The sequence below is a fragment of the Phoxinus phoxinus genome (genome assembly GCF_949152265.1).
Source record: "Phoxinus phoxinus genome assembly, chromosome: 14".
Classification (NCBI taxonomy): domain Eukaryota; kingdom Metazoa; phylum Chordata; class Actinopteri; order Cypriniformes; family Leuciscidae; genus Phoxinus; species Phoxinus phoxinus.
The window spans coordinates 12,200,109-12,217,913 of NC_136889.1; the positions used below are offsets into that span (position 1 = coordinate 12,200,109).

Here is a 17,805-nt window from a genome sequence, read left to right on the forward strand (position 1 = left end):
GCACTAGACTAAAGTCTTTTTTTAATCTTACGTGGAGTTTGCGTTGGTGTTTGAAATTAACTACAAGCAGGTCTCTTACAATCCATCTTCAACGGAGAATGCCCGCGAATACACAAACCTGCCAGACATAGCTATGTGAGCGTGCCGTGAACTCGCATGACGTCACGCCCAGTCTCAAATTCCGGCCCGAATCCCTCTTATTTATTTTACTTTACAGGATTATAGAGACAATCTCAGTGATCAGAGAAGGGCTCATTCAGCCCATCAGGCAATTGTTTAAGCATGTATGGGTTAGAAAAACGGGTATTTTTAACATGAAAAGTTGCTTAATGCACCTTTAAAGTTAATTCACCCAAAAATTCTGTCATCATTTACTCATCCTCATCTTGTTTCAAACCCGTAAGATCCATTTCGATCATCTTCTGTACAGAAATGAAGATATTTTTAATAAGATTTGAGAGATTTCTCTCCCTCCATTGACAGTCTATGCAACTACCACTTTGACGCTTAAAGTTAGAGATCGTAAAACTAATCCATATGAATTGAGCGGTTTAGTCCAAGTTTTCTGAAGAGACACGATTACTTTAGTTGATGAACAGATTGAATTTATTCTTTTATTCACATATAAAGATTGATCAGCGAACATAAGCAGAAGCTCAACCGAACCTGCTTTAAATATTTATGTAAATAAAAGCCTAAAATAAATCTGTTCATATAAAGCGATCGTGTCTCTTCAGAAAATTTGGACTAAACCACTCAATTATTATGGGTTAGTTTTATGATACGTTTATGAACTTTTTGTCAAAGTGGTAGTTGCGTAGCTGTCAATAGAGTGACAGAAATCACTTGGATTTCATAAAAAAATTCTTAATTTATGTTCTGAAGATGAACGAAAGTCTTACAGGTTTGGAACGACATGAGAGTGAGTAAATGATGCTTTAATTTTTGGGTGAATTAACCCTTGAAATATAAATAAAATTTAATTAAAAATGTAAAATAAATAATTAATATTACAAATAATTAATTTATAATTTAACATTAATAAATTATTATTAAACATAATCATAAATTGAAAACTTTAATAATTAAAAGAACAGGTAAAAGAACATAAATGCAATGTATTAGAGATTCATTCATTTTCAGAATGTTTCCTTATCCTCCTCCCTCTTCTTCTCTCCTCAGGTGTGAACCACGTGTACCAGTTTTGTGTGGGGGCAGCGAAAGGTGTTCTTAGTCCGTTTGTCCTGCAGGAGATCATTATGGAGGCTCTGCAGAGGTTAAACCCTGCACATATCCACGCACACCTCCGCACTCCTGCCTTCCACCAGCTCGTGCAGCGCTGCCAGCAGGCCTACTTACAGGTACAGATTCACAAATCCCTAAGATTCAGCCTGGAGAACTAATCACACCGACATTATTACTAATAACATCCCTAATAGGATGAAATCTTGAAATAAGTCTTTACCCTGATGATGATGATAATCCAGGAACTAATATTCTTGCACTGACAGAAGTGGTTAAAGTTACACTCAAACTCATGAGCTGATCCGTCACAGCTGACATTTGTATAGAATGTGGTGCAACCATCTCAAAGTTCGTTTTTATATCAGTTAGACTTAGTTTCTAGTTTCAAGTAGAGAATTTAAGTAGGGTTTCAGAGCATTCGAGTGGTGCCAAGGCTGGATTGTGACGGCATTGTCGCCCACACTGAATATAAATTGTGCATGAACAATTCTGGAGTGTTAAAGCTAGAGAGGGAAGCCTGAGTCTGTTCACAGGATGGAGCATACTGATGAGAGAGCATCAAACACACTGTGACAGCCCAAAGCCAAGAGCTGCTTCCTTGAGAAGGAGCGCACACATGCTATCTCTCCCTCTCACACACAGACACGCTCTTGCAGTTACCTGCTAGCAGGCTCAGAGTCTTTATTTTGCCATTTCAAAGAGGTTTCAAGTTGTTGCATGGGCAAACAACGTGGTTGTCTACGTAAGTGGCCATTGCGCTCTCATGGCCTTATATTTTAAAATGCCCAGATCAAGGGACACTACCATATGTCTGCTGCCACTGTAAATCTTTGCAAATGAATGTTGGGTAAATGTGAAAGGGAGATAGTGCCAGCTCTAATCCACTCTCTCCATGCGTGGAGAATGAGATGAGGGACCGAGAGGCTGTACTCCAGCAGAAACCTACCCAGACTGTCACCGAGTCATTTTGTACGTCGCTGGTGGGAAATGCACTCCATATTCTACATGTCCCAATAAACATCCGGGGACATGATGCTTCATAACCTGTTTACATTTTATTAAAACGGGTTCAGGTTAGTGCCATCCAGAAGCCGGAATATTTATGAATTTGTCATGTCGCGCATGTTTAACCACAGGGAGATCAAAAAGGCATGACCGTAATGAAATGCTGTTGAAAGATACGTAAACACATTTTAGAGCTAGAAACTAAACTCAAAACCCTCAAAACGAAGCATCATGTATATAGTTTATTTATTAAAATATCCTTGTATTTATCTACTTGCTAAATAAATAAGTGAACATGAAATATTGATTTAAATGTAGTTTATTTCATCTTGTAGAATAGCTAGGATTCTTTGAAGAATAAAAATATATTTTGTACAATTATAAATGTATTGGGGGGATGCAAACATTTTGTGAGTGCATTAACATAATTCTTCCTTCCATCTCATATTTTTTCATATTCATATGATTCATCACTATTTGGAGCTTTGTATGTTTCACATTTACAAACAGATGACATATAAGGCTTGCTAACTGCATTTCATAATGATTGAAAAACGAAACTATAAACTAATAAAACTAATGTTGAAAACAAGTAAAACTAAACTGAAATTAAATAAAAAAATACTATTAAAATGCTAAAATAAAATAACATTGGGACAGAATTCATGTCCTCCCTGCTCATTTCAATTTCTAATTATGTTTTGTTCCAGTATATCCACCACAGGCTGATCCATCTGACTCCCGCTGACTATGACGACTTTGTGAACATCATCCGAAGTGCCCGCGGGGCGTTTTGCCTGACACCCGTTGGCATGATGCAGTTCAACGATGTGCTGCAGAACCTGAAGAGGGGCAAACAGACAAAAGAACTATGGCAGCGGATCTCGTTGGAGATGGCCACCTTCTCACCATGACTGCTCTAGAGACCAGCGGGGACAGAGATGCCCAATCTCCTGCAGATATCCCCCTCCCCCTCCCCAAGACCACTGACACAGCTCAATCCGACACACAGTTCCCCTTGATAGGAAGTGTAGCCATGCCAACTTCCTCTACAAGCCCACTCACATGACTGCAAATTTAGTCCTTCAGGCCCTGAAGTCATGAGAAAGTGGTACAGAGATCCTGGGGCAAGTGAATTACTCCAGTCAGTGGGTCCCTCCTTCGTCGAGTTGTTGATCCCAGTGTTGTGTCTGACCCTTTTTTCTTTTTGTTCTTTTTTTGGTGTGTTCAGTCAAGTAACTTAATGGCTATCTATGTTTTATCTGTGTCCTAACATCTTTCATTCACTGATTTGTATGTTTTGTGATCCCCTGAGTTCGTTTAGGTGGTTGATAAGGGGACTAAGGTTTTCACTTGCTATGTTGATGTTTGGTTCAAGTTTGAACAAAACCACTAAATGTCAGACTCATACTGCAACATTCCTCTACCCTGGAGAACAGAGCCTCCACTGGTCATTAAGGATTTCAACGTTGGATAGTGGATGGCAGTGTAAAAATGAGGAAAATAAACAAAACTTTGTTAAAAGAATAAAAGAGACATTTATTATGAAACAATAATCAAAGTACGGGTGAGGATTCGTCAGTGTTTTGTGTTATCTTTTGTTTTTAATATTTTGTATAGTATGGTGTGTCTGCAGAGAGCAGGATGAGGAATGGAAGAATGTTATTACTGACTGATCTGTGAGTTCTTTTTCTGGTCAGATGTTGGTGGCTTGAGTGCTGGAACAGAGAAGTCTGGCTGGACCAGATTACACCGCTTTAATTCTAGATGTCAGCGGTGACTTAAGTCCAAAACAATTCAGGCTTCCTTCCTGTTTAAGTTGAATTTAAATTGGTTTCTTTCATATCCGAAATCCAGCTATTGGACAAGTAATTTCCCATACGATTAATAGACCTTGCAATTTCATATTTCAAGATTTAGTCGAACACACAATCTTGTTTTGTTTTCATTTTAAAACTGGTTAACTGCTCCCCTCGTCCTAGTGTAATTGAGTGGTCAATAAACGTCACTGCCAGATTCCCATGTTTCCAGCATCGGCCCCAACTTTGGAACTCACTAGTGGAGAGTGACTGCGTAGAAAATGTACTGTGATATTTTTGTATTCTTCAAGTGTAGCTTGGTTGGAAAAAAAACAAACAAAAAAAATCTATATAAATACATATAAATATGAAACTGTTTTGATTGCAAGAGGATGTAATTTAGAATAAATGGGGGGAAAGAGAAAATCTAAATTAGAACAAAGCAATATTAAAAATGTAGAGTTTACTTAATAAAGATAAATCAAAACACTAATAGTTTATCTGTGTCTGTTGTTCTAACCATTATTAATAGTACCAATCAACATTTTGGGGTTGGTAAGTTCTTGTGTTCACCAAAGCTGCATTTATTTGGTTAAAAACAGTAAAAACAATAGTATTGTGAAATATTGGGATTTAAAATTACTTTTCTATTTGAATACATTTTAAAATTGTGAAAGTGTCAGAAATGCACCATATTAAAACGATTTGATTAGCAGGGAATCAACGTTGTACTAAGGGGGTTTTAATCGCCTGGGGGCGCTAGAAGGTTAAATATTGACACTGCTGTGATTTTGTGGTCTATTGGGAATTCCGATTCTTTCAACAACAAAAAAAGGGCTGATATTTAAAAGCTTTGCTTATTCAATCACGCAAGTAGTTTTGGTGCCAAATGAAACTTATTGATGATTTGTCTCAATGTTAAACGAATATAATGGTCCTTGTCTAAACTTGTATAATACAGTGTTTTGAAACTACATTACTGAAAGTTCAGGTGAATATATTTAAAAACAAATGTGTCAAGATAATGCACGATAATCTCACACCGGTCCTTGTTTGTACCCCTACCTGAAAAAATCTGTTCGGAGGTGCACTTTGTTGGAAACAAGTCTCTCTAATTTGATTACAGTACGGGGGTTTTAATTCACTGTATTAAAAAAAATATATATATATTTTAACCAGTATATATTGCTCTAAACACTCTAAAATTATAGTTAAAATATTTTAACACACAACTAATACTTCACTTATTTCAATACTTTCAGATAATGGCATTCAAATTGTGAGTTCCTGCAGGTTTCCCCCATCTGACGGACTGATTTGGTTTGTTCCAGAGTTTTCGGTAGGTAGAGCGTCTCGAGCCAACAGCAGCATCATAGCTGAGTGAAGATGGCGGTTCAGAGAGTGATGCTGTCAACGAGAGTTTGAGTTCACCTCTCATTTTTTAAACTTGGTAAACCTTTGAGGATCGCTTACGGATAGCTGTATAAAAAAACTGTATCGGTGAGTCATGCTTTGTGTTTTCCAAACAAGTGCAGTTTTGCCTCTTCTGAACTGAAGAAATGCTACGGCTAGCCGCGCTAACCTCGCTCTGAAGAAAATAAGAGAAGCGCCTTATCAATGTATCTATTTTAAACTCCTTTTAGTTTGCACAAACACGGCTTTATCTTAAAATCAATGACATTCAGTCGTCTCAAAGCGTTGCTATTTGTATAAAAACTGCGTTTAGTCTTAGAAGAGACTATTTAAACCGCGGTGTAGTTTTTCTAGTTTAGAGGAAGTTTCGTATAGTCAGTGATTTTCATCTATACTCCCAGAAAGTGTTTAAATAATTATTAGTATCAGTAAACATAAACAACCTAGAGCTTTCCTGTTCTTTATACAGGCTTAATGTGCAGTAACAGTGTGAGCGTGTGTAAGTTTGAGTTGCAGAGCAGCTGGGACAAAAGCAAAGCGGGATGCTTGTTGCTTTGAAATGCATGTTTTTCTGTAGGACTTTATGGGCAGATTGAGTCTACATTGGTACCTTTTACGTAGTCCATTGGAAAATCTGAGCAGCTCTGCCATGGAGACTCGTTTTGGGCAGTAATGAATTTTGCATGGGCTTCGCTCAATGCTCAGTTCTCTTTTATAGGCGAGTCAAGAAGAATATCGCATGTGTCAGCCTGTAACGTTAGTGCACAGCTGTGTTCCTGTCGAAAATCTCTTTTAAATGATAATTCAGTGCCTGCTACTCTAGCTGAAAGTTAGAAGAATATGCTCTTGGATTTATAGTATTTAAAAAAGTATGTGTTTTTAGTAAATTGTCTGTATGTAGGCAGGGTTGTTTGAATGTTTTTGACCATATTTTGATCTTGCGTTAAGAAAATATATATTTGTGGTTTGACGTGTCCATTGACCATTATCAAGATTTTTAATTAAAAAATTAACATGTACAAGATAATGTGCATTGTGCATATCTTAAAATCAATTTAAGTATGTGTCAGCTTTCCAAAAACAACTACGTTTATCATATATTTGTGTATATATTATACCTCTTGAGCTTCTTTTTTCTTCTCTTGATTTAAAACAGGACAAATACATGGCCAGAACTCATTTGGCTCTGTCCCCAAGTCCATGACCTAATTAGCATTGAATTGTGAGTTAAAGATGAGTTTGGTTCAGTCCCAAGAACATTATAAATGTCTGAGATAATTTGCAAATGAGTGTTGGGCCTCGGGAGTTTTTTGGGTGCTATGGTTAAAAAAAAATAAAAAATCTCTGAAAGTGGGACAAGACTTGGATTATGTTTCAATAGAGCCGGTGAAGAACCCAGAATCCCATTAGATTAATGACTTCAAATGACCAGGCTCTTTTCTTTCGCCTCATCTCCCTACAGCTAGTATTAATTTAGCTCCTGTATCTTAATTGCATGCCTATAGTATTACTCGCTCACTGGTTGTTTAAGATGACCTTTGGAAAGGCTGGTTAACTGAACTTACAGCGTAACTTTGTAATCATATGAACGCTTTTGTCATGTCAATTTTAGATAAAAGCCTTGATGTATCCATGAAATGCACCTTTTATTTGCATTGATAATGCAAAAGTGCTTTTGCTGCAGTGCAGTCGAGTGTACTGTCACTTTCCACTAAAGAACAGAATATTGGGGATTTTATTTTTTTAGTCCGTTTAATCTTCAGGGAGCTGAGTCAGGTCTTGTGCAGCGCTGTGAGATCATGCAGGGATGTCAACATGGAGGGAATTCTACAGCTTGATCGAGCCGTGCAATCAAGGAAGCACTCAAGGAATGCTTGAGGAGATGAAGGGCTCTTCTCCAAACCAATGTTCTTGAGGACTCCAGGAGTAATAATAGCAATAACAACACCAGACCAGTAATATGAATCCAGAATTGGCTGTAAGTGTTAAAAAGAAGAGTTTCGACGAATGAACATGACAGGCCGCTGGATCACTCCGAGTTTTTCCTCAACATACAAGCTACCGTGACATTTACTGGCAGTCTCTAGTTGTCAAGTTGGTGTGTGAAAAACTTTGGTTGTAGCTTTGATCGGGCCAACCGATTGAAGCCCTGAGAACAAGCCCAGAGTGGTGCACTGAAATAGTCGGCTTCATGTACCCATGCAGAGCTTCTTTTAGCCCTCATTTCACTAAGTCAAGAGGCAGAGGCGAACAGGCGATCATCCCGTATTCCTCTAATTTTTAACAGCAGATCAGTATGCGGAGCCTAAATGGCTCTTGTTATTAATAAAAAGGGATGCTGCAGGGATTGCTGCATGGCAGGGGTCAAGAGGTGCAAGTATTAATGGCATGCTAGTTTAATATCAGATCAGTTCTGAGCTGATTGCCAGCCCAGCAGAGATATTTGCATCCTTCATGTGCAAGCCTGTGGGGCTTCAATTAGCTTTGTGTTATCTTCACAGGTTATGGCATTGAAGAGAGCAATCTTTTTTTTTATCTAGTAGATGATGAATTATGAATGGTTATAATTTAAGATTGGGAGTTTTCACCGGTGTAGACTCAGATAAGTGATAACACTGAAGCCTATTAAGAATTATTTGAGGGTGTACTCGCAGTAGGCACGGTTGCCTTGTATTGTGCCCTGGCGGCTGGCGCGATTGTTAGCTTGATCAGACCTTTTGTCCAAGGCTGTCTTTTTAGGCTAAATGTTTTTTGAGTACCCCCCCCCTTCCTTTATGTATTTTTGTTTATCTGCCATTTGCCAGTAAATCTCACCTGGTTCGAACCCCATTAGATGGATTCTTTCCACATGCCACAAGATATTATGTCTGTTTCGAACTCAATCTATCTCTCCACACAGCTGTGTATTGCAAAAAATTGCATCGCCTTTTTGACTGTTTATTTTATTCTTGGAAGTTCCTCCAGGGATCAGATTGGCTGTGACTAATTGCATAGCTATGCAGGGTATGCACAATTCTTTTCTCCTGAATGTAAGCCTCATTCTCCTGGTGCTGATTCACAGGTGAGGTGTGTGTGTGTGTGTGGGATTTCATTTAAACTTGATAATCAGGAAGGCCCTTCTGAATTGCTTGTGCTGGACAAACATTATCAAGCTGCTCTTCTGGAGAGAAGCCTTTGTCAGAGAGGTGATGTCCAAACGGTCTGTCTCTGGTGGTTATATCACTGCTAGAAAACATAGTGTGTGATGTATTGTAATTTTTTTATGTTAAAATACTTTCTCCTAAGGTTTTTCTTTGGATTAAATTGGTCTCTGGTGATAGCTTGCATACATGCATGAGTTGGTTTATTATTTACATAATTATTATATATTGCGTTATGATTTTAGGATATCTGAGATATTAATGATCATGACGTGATGGACAAGTATGGTAACCCATAGTCTGAATTTGTCCTTTTAACCCTTCCTAGTTAGTTCACACATTAAGAGCAGTGAGTTGCATTAAAATAATATACGTGAATTAGTCTTTTTTTCTTTTTCTTTTTTTTACATTTAAAACGGTTTAAGAATCTTTTTTTCCATTATAAAATGTATATAGTGCTCTTTACAATATAGAATGTTTCAATACAGCTTTACCGTAATAAACAGGAAAATAACAATCAAAGATGCAAACTTCATCAAATTAGTCAAATTCAGCATTTAAGCAGCTAGAAGACAATAGTGTCACTGTTCAGCTCAAGTTAGTTCAGTAACTGTATAAAGTTCATTACTTTATGAATGTTTAATTCAGCTATAAGCAACTTTAAAGAAGAAAATGGTGTCGTTATTCAGCTCAAGTCAGTTCAATGTTGATTCAGTTCAGTGTATTGGTGGTGTTGCAAAATTCGCCAGCAAGGTCAAGTTTCCCCCCTCTGTTTTTAACGTCAGTCTTTCCAGCTGTTTGAGATGTTTGACTTTCTCTATGGCTTAAAAGTAGAACATTCACAGAAGTCAAATGGGTTGCACAGGTTTAGCAGTTTGCACTGTGCTATCCAGCGGCTCGCTCAAGTGATCCATCCTGTGCCATGCTGCTATCCAATCTTATCACACATCTGAGGGGGGAAAAAAAACATGAGGGGGAAAGTGTCACTACCTGTAGCACTTGCATCTATCTGACTGTCAGCGTTGTATTATGTGGCTTTAACACCACTAAGCAGTACTGTGGAATATATTGTGAATATTCAAACTAATACCATAACAAATCATCTGTTACCTGCATGTGTATCATCCCCACCAGAGTCCCATCTGAAATGCATGCTAATGAAAGTCTGCCGCAGACCAGTATTAATCAGTCTACACAGACGCAAGGGGTGGGGAGTGCACCTCTAGAATGCTTTTACCCCTTAGGATAAAGAAATGGTAGATTGATTCAATTATCTGTAAATGAGAGATCAAAGGACCCAGAAAAACAACATTTTTGAAGTAGCAGCGGAAGATTAGTTGTTCTAATCTCTTCAGGGTTTTTCTGCCTTCCATCAAGAGCTCTTGTACACAGGGGTTGCTACAAAGAGCAGTGCTTCTACTCTTTCAAGATGAAACATCTCTCTCACTTCAGTCTTCATGCTTGGCTTGAAGAGGTAGTCTGTTTGGCCATCTTTTGAATGAAAGGCTTCCTTAATGCAAAATATTTTTTCCTTTGTATTTGACATCTGTTCTGTTTGTAAAAGGTTTTTAAAAGGTATTTTTGACCATGTTTATCTAAATAGAAGCGTCTTGATACATTGGCTGCGTTTATTCACTACCAAGAACACTGGCATTGAACGTTCTTAATGTAGGCCTACTGCCTCAATCATTGAGTTTGGGCAATCAAGCAATAGCTGATCTGAACTTGTTGTCAAGGTCAGGTATTCCTCTGAGGTGCCTCTTTAAACATTTCATTGTAATGGATGGAGAGATTGAACTCGTGAGGCAGCTGCATTGACACATTTGGAGATTTCAAATAACTGTGTATGTCTTTGTAGTTGTTGTGCATTTAACTTCCAAATCTTGATCTTTGCCCTATTTTTTTCTGCGTTAGTGTCTGTCAAGGCTAGGTGTTTGGGGTGTAACGGTTCTCGGTAAAAAAAGCGAATCGTAACGTTCTCCACAGTTCTCCTGAACTACACACGTTGTTATCTGTTTAAACTAAACTAATTTAAGCTTTGTCAATTTAAAAATTCAAGAGCAAGACGTGAAAGAGAACTCGCGCACTGTGAGAAGATTTGTTTGTTTTTTCATGCACTCATCCGAAGCGCAATGAGTTCTCTTTCAAGTCTTGTGCTTGAATAGACAAATTCACAGTCACACAACAATTGTCAACATGTCCGTGAGTTTAGTAAGGATTATTAGGCTAATCTTTCATTTTTACAGTCAAACATGCAAATGTTATTTTACATTTGATTACTTTATTTAATTTCTGGAAACCAATGTTATACCTACCTGAAAAACCTAAAAAGCACTGTTTATTTTATTAGTATAGTTGCTTTTTTCTTTTTTCAAATTTAGTTTTTCCCATTTTAATTTCCTTTTTTTTCTTTTTCTGTGTTAATATTTTTGGACTCCCATTTTATTAACGGCTAAATTAGCTAGATTTTTGTAATCAAAAAGCATGTCTGATTAATTGATTGAACTTATACAATTTAACAATAAATTGAAAGTAAAAAAAATAAAAATTACATGTACATTAATTTTGTACATTTAAAGGCCCACTGAAGTGCCTTGGAACGCTCAGCTTTGTATGATGGGTTGACGATATTTCCACTGAAACAGGAAGCTGAGGCGGGATATATTGATTGGCTCCTCCCCCTTTTCAAATAGCCAATAGCATTTAGTTTACCTCACAGACTGCAAGTCGTACTTGACCGCACCATGGAAGCGAATCCGAGCGCTGATAATACATTGGATTCAATTGTAGAGTTGTGAATAAATTCTAGCCATTTCATTCATGACCAATGTACAGTTGGGAATAAAAAATGCAATAAAACTTGAGCAACCGAACACGCATCTCCAACCAGTAGCGTCATTTTGTTTTAAAAAGTGGGTGGGACAGGTGTGTGGGGGATAGGAGGTTACTATAGAAAGCTAAGATATATGTACAATATATGTACACTGTACAATACATTTTTTTGGGGAAAAATAACATTACAATGAACATTACATGTCCACTACATGTCCTCTGTCCTACAGATCTACATGTTCATGTCCTCATATAGTGAGGTGGCAGAGGCTGAAAACACTGAGCGTCACGTTTCACGTTTGTGTGTGGGATACATTAATCCACACTTACCTTTACGTGTACTGATCTACTTTTCATTTATTCGTCCAGGATTTGACAAATTCCGTGAAATTTCACATTAAACCGTAAATTCCGTCCGTGTTTGCCACATTGTGAAATCATAGGGCCCTAGCATCACCATCTCTCTTGCAAAATGGAACGCATCGTAATGCATCACAATTTTACAATTGGAACATGATTGAAACTTCTCTTCACTTTTGTCTTGTACAGCAAATAGCCTAACGCTTTTAGCATTTAAACTCGTTTATGACCCACTTATTTATTAACCATACCAAGACATTTTTTTAATTTTAATTTTGTTTTAAAATGTTTTTATTTTATTTTAATTAAATTATAGTTTATTCATTTAGCATTCACATTTGTCACAATTTTCCAATTCATTGTATTCCCGTCACAAACCTCCATTTGGGAAACCCAGACATATCAAGATTCATTTTGATTTTGGACTCTCGGGGCTCATGACAGGTTGAGGTCCTCTCTCGTCTGTGAATAAGGTTAATGTTATTTAGTCTTCCAAAAAGTAACACAATCCAACGGCTTATTTTCCTCCTCTTTTCAACCGCGTTTGTATGCCTGCTGACGGCTTCATTTGATTGCGGATAATGTTTCAAGAGTTAAATCAATTGCTGTGCACTTTTCCTGACTGCTGAGATACAGACTGATATTACTCAGACTTCGCACACACTCAGCAATTTGGGATGCTCCCCTTTTAAAGTGATACCTATGTCTATAGGCTCATCAAAGGAAAGAAATCGATAAGCGTTTGCTGTTGCTTTACTTTTTCAGAAGAACATGAATCCTTGGGAGATAAAGTACTGTGGTTGTTTCACAATATATTTTCTTGAGTTCCCATGGCTAAATAAAAGCACCAGGTTGTATGTATTTTGGTTAGCGTTTTACTTTTATTGTGGTGTTTGTTGTAGCAGTTTACTCTTGCATTGTCTAGACTGATTTCCTTTAAATTTTTCTATAGAAGTGCAGTGCACAATCCTGAGTTTGGCTTCCAAATACCTAAAGCATTTCTGAGAATAAAAATGGGAATCTTGCTGAATACTGGAAGTATCCTTCAGGTACTATTGAAACTATACTATCCTATATACTGTGTAGGAGTACCCCTAATGTTTTTTTCTTCTTTTTATGGGCCGAAAACTATCCCTTTAATGCCAGTTTGGCCTATAATGGAGCAAAAAAAAAAAAAAAAATCAGCAATCGTAAAAAAATTTTGACCTGAAGCTGACTCGGCATCCTAAAAAAAAAGTACAAGTTATTTTTTTGTTGCAAGTGCAATGACAAGAAAATGCAAGAACATGCCCACGTGAACCAGGGGTGGGAATCTTTAGGCACCATCCGTTCCGATTCTGGGAGTCACCATCTGATTTAAATAATTACAAGTTTACAAAACTAAATTAATACAATTGTATTTTAAGTTTTTAAATAAGCAAGTAGTACATTTGTAGTAAATAAACATTAACAATGAAACATTACAAGTAATAAACAAAGAGTGCTTTCAGTATTTAAGAGTATCTGAATGTTTTCCATTTAAGAACAGTGAGTGATGTTTCTCTTTCTCAGCTTTACTGTTGTTTTATTATTATTATTATATACTGATGACATCATAGAAAGCGGGAGATCTACTAATCTGCATTCAGTCACATAGATCTCTTTTGAAATATAAGATGTGGTTTGTCATATCAGTTTAATCCCTTAAGACAAAACTGACTGTGTTTACATTCATTTCGTTTCATAAAAGCATTTTGAGATGCAAGTACGTTTAACCAATTACACAGAAATTCTCAGAAACGATCTAGAATTGTTGGAGAGAGAATGGCAATGCATCTTTTTTTTCCCCTACCACCCCTAGTGTGAATGGTAGTAACCTTTTTCTCACTTCCACTATTGACATGGATGGAAAACAAAAAACTGTCAAGCGGTCAGTAACAATGTAAAATGTTAAAGTTGTATCACACAAAAGAAGAGTGTAGGTGAACAGGGTCTCGGCACAATGTTATGCATCTTAATGGTCTTCTCTGAATTCAGTTTGTGTTGATGTGCATTTTTGAATATTTGTGATCAGACTGTAATAGCTATTTGCTTTGTTTAGCAAACGCTAGTTTTTCGAACTGACTTGCAGCACAGGAATTGTAGGGACAGTCCACCTGGAGCAATCTCGTGTTAATTGATTTTCTCAAAGGCATAATGTGGCAGTGGGGTAAGTTTTTGTAATCTCTGTAATGACACCATTAAATGTTGTGTCAGATATTAAAGAACATGTTGGTGTACAACTTGGCAACAGTGCCTTAGTTATCCCAATAGACAGTTTTCTGCTAAAAAAAAAAAAAAAAAAGAATAGCCTAATGGTTGTTTTTATTTGTTTGTTTTGTTGAGAGCACTAAATAATTGTTTAGGTAAAATAAAATGGTTGGCTAACTAATTTGGGAAATTTTGTGTTTTTGAAAGTTTTTTTTATCATTGGCAATCATGATAAAATATGTTTGACATTAAGCACTTCTGTCGTCATTGTAGTAAAATATAAAATGGGCGATGTCAGGGTCTTTACGGCAACCCCTGAATAATCTCTTGGACACTTGAGGACCTTAGTGGGGGAAAGGGTTGAACGCCACAGCGAATAATTTTTAAGTAAAAAGTTGTTAATTTTAGTTTTTTTATGGCATTTTTTTTTCCTGTAGAGTCATTAGAAGGCATGCTTTTTTCCCTTGACCGGCGAGCACTTGATTCTTCAGTATAGTGTTGCAAGTAGCCGATGTGTTTGTACTGTTTGCATGGTGATGCTGACACAGCGGTAGGTCTTTAAGTCCGTGTTTTTAAATGTTTGTGTGCAAGTTGTGCAACAAATGTTTATTACATAAGTTACTATGTTTAAAGAGAGGTGGTAACCTGTGCTGAAATGAGGAGTTGTATGACACTAAGCCACCACAGGCTGCAATCACTGTGTGTGACAGAAAAATACTTCAGATATTTTGAAGGAATTGCAGCATGATCCCACTAGTTTTAACAACAACAAAACTGTTGATAGTTATCTATGAGAAATTGAGCAGTTTTCCAGTCTGGCTTTGAAACTAGGGCTGCACAATAATGACAAATCATATTTGTTGATTATTTCCTTTAAATTGTGATTATTAATTACGGTTATCACAATTTACACTGAATGATGTTTTGAATAGCTTTATATCATTGATTGAAGCAATTGCATGCCATATTTGTATATGCATGGTATAATTATAGGGGCTTTCACACTGGGTAGTTCTAGGAACTAGCCACCAGGGTCTTATATCACTGGTAGTTCCTATTGTGCTGGGTTCTTATTGAATGTAAAAATTGTATACAAACACTTATGTTTATAATAATAATGTGAAATATAAACATTTAAATGGTGGCTGTCATAAAAACTTGCCAGATGTATGGAAACATGCATTAATAATTGAAGAACATTACAAATTATAATGAATATGTAATTGGTTAGGGGTGGGCGATAAAGCCTCATATCACGATATTTCAAGAATATTTGCTCATTAGTGCCATAAATTATTCAAATTATGCGCTAATACCCGTGACGAAATTCGAGCCCTAGTAGGCCTATCTCTTCCTCACGTACCTTCATAGCCTGGTTGTACTCGATGGTGTATTCTTGCTTCAAGTGGTGACAGTGGTAACAGTTTTCTTGCATATTTTGCTAAATATTGTGCTTTGTTGGTGGTCTGACCTCTTGTACGAAACCACTTCCATTCTATTGAAGTTGGTCCCTTTCCCTTTTTATGTAGCCTACTAAATCGTCATCGGAGGCTGAGATGCTGCTCTTTCTTTCAGACAGGTGTTGTTGTGCGTGCGAGGGAACGTAAATGCGCCATACATCATCGTGTAGGGCTCTATAAAATCAGTTAATCATCAGTTTAATTTTTGGGAATTCGTTTTTTTTTACCCTTTACTATTATTTTAGTCGTAAAAAGAGTGCTTTTAATGTTAATTATTAAAATGTATACAAATAAAAAAGGAATGACCTTAAATTTATTGAGGTAACAAACATCACATTTACTCTACTTTTCAGGGCAAATACTGCATGATGCAACATAACACTGCACTCCAAGTAGGCCTACTTCAAGTAATATTAATGCTTAATAGCTTAAAAATATGAATGGTTGTATTAACTGGTTAAAATGCAGTGCAGCCGGTTTTGCTGAGCATCTAGCGCGGTCATTGGCTGTGCTGCGGCAACTGCAAGAACCTATGTTGAGGCCACTCAGACGCGCAAACCAATCAGGCGTCCTGGTGCGTCAGAGCCTGCCAGAATGGGTGTGGTTTATAGTTTCATAAGCCCTCATTCAGCCATAGAAATCAGATATAGACATCGATATTTTTTACCCAGCCCTACTCTTAAGCATGCAGTATAATGTAAGTTAACTTTTTTGTAATTGCAGCACGTTTTTGTAATCATGATTACGTAATCTTGGCACATAAAGTAACAAACTAGCTACTTCATTATTTGGAATTTGACTGAATGACAAGGGAACATATGCGTTAAGAACAGGTGGCTTACCACCTTAAGACCAAGCAACTTTTGAATGGTAATTGCTTACGGAACACACACAGACGACTGTAAAACGCTTGGATTACTGTCAGTCTTTTATACAGTTGCTGTACTCAGGAAAGTGAGAATACATCTGTTGACTTAATTTAGTCTCATTAGAGACAGACTGCTAGCAAACTCTGTTGTCATTAGTGTGTCATATTCCCAAATCTTTGAGACGGGGATCTGTGTTAACATGTTTGTTTAGGAGCACTCGTGCCCCCCAAGTGTAATTATTTTTATGGGCACAGTTTTTAATTGAATTAAGAATGCCAAAATGAAAAAAGATAAGAAATAAGACATTCATACATGACACAAGATATTTGTCTTCACAGAAATTTGTAATATATTATTTGACAGGCAGCCCTGGATTGCAGCCCTGACTGATTGTGTTATGAGTATCTGATAAAATAAATAAACTTCATAATAACTTTCATTATTAAAATAAATCTTAACTTATATCTGCACAAAAGGGCACGAATGTGCACGTGGACTTGACCGCACTTGCTATAACTCGTTGTGGATTCCCTTAACAGCGCGCTGATACATGGGCGACTAAAGCAAATCCAGTTTCACTTTATTTTGCTGGTCTGGAAGGCGTGCTGTCTAACAACACTAACCAAACAGACCTCAGGTACCGCCCAAAATGCAGCAACCAATCAGTAAAATAGACAAACTTATTTTTTAAAGTCAGGGCGATCATCGTTTTCATGACCGATCATCGCTGTCACGTCCAAGTACTGGAGATCTCGTGCTCATCCCTATTGCTACTCATAGCCAGGTAAAAATGGTATTTGAAATCTTACTCTTTTTTTGGAGCCCTGTCCTCCATAGGCCTTCAGGTTATTAAAAGAAAGTCCTGTTTGGCCACACAGGGCCGTTTAGTGTACTGGGAATCTGTTAGAGCCCCATGTTGTTGTCAAGGAAATTCCTATATTTTTTTCACATATGTTTTGTCAGTGACCGTGTACAGCTGCCCTGCTGGGCCGGTGGTGAAATTTGGAGGTCCTTCCATAGCCAATGACAGAGCACGTCCTCTGAGACTCCATTCTACCTCGGGTGTCTGGGCCGGACAAAATAGCTGGCATGACTCAGTGAGTGTACTTGCTGTTGAAACATTTTTGAGAATGTTGCGTGTCGTTTTTCTTTTCTTTTTCACTGCTTGTTTCCTTCAGAGCTGTGTTCGCTTCTGTTTAGGTACAGCATCTCTGTTTTTCTTCTTCACTGTCCTGTAGTCCTCTGTCCTTTTCTTTCTGTCCATCTCCGTTCTTCTCTCTGGTGTTCCTGTTTTGTAGTGCGTGTCCTAGCTTAGCCTTTCGGCTGATCGGGCTTTGTTTCAGACTGAATGAGCGCAGTGTGGAGGCAGGCTGGCAGATAAACAGCAGGATCTGCAACAAGCAGTCACAGCTCGCTCTCCCACTTATGCTCTCTCTCCGTCTCGTTCTCTTTT

At 37.5% G+C, this 17,805-nt stretch overlaps 2 protein-coding genes across 13 annotated transcripts in view; both read left to right on the forward strand.

The window, feature by feature from the left end:
• Window positions 1–4,542, forward strand: part of zswim8 (zinc finger, SWIM-type containing 8) — a 54,152-nt gene extending 49,610 nt beyond the window's left edge. For 9 of the 12 annotated variants that reach the window (XR_013800145.1, XM_079634392.1, XM_079634393.1 and 6 more), the window contains 2 exons: window positions 1,183–1,361; window positions 2,961–4,542. Coding sequence is in view for 8 of the 12 variants with exons in the window: in XM_079634392.1 (XP_079490518.1) it covers window positions 1,183–1,361; window positions 2,961–3,164 (383 nt within the window). In the remaining 4 variants the exon portion in view is untranslated. The remainder of the gene's footprint in view (window positions 1–1,182; window positions 1,362–2,960) is intronic. The other 3 variants (XR_013800146.1, XR_013800147.1, XR_013800148.1) reach the window with 1 other exon arrangement.
• Window positions 4,543–5,394: 852 nt separating this feature from the next.
• The window catches only part of ndst2a (N-deacetylase/N-sulfotransferase (heparan glucosaminyl) 2a), a 108,951-nt gene continuing 96,540 nt past the window's right edge, over window positions 5,395–17,805 (forward strand). The window contains exon 1 of the mRNA XM_079635842.1: window positions 5,395–5,549. The gene's annotated coding sequence lies outside the window, so the exon portion shown is untranslated. The remainder of the gene's footprint in view (window positions 5,550–17,805) is intronic.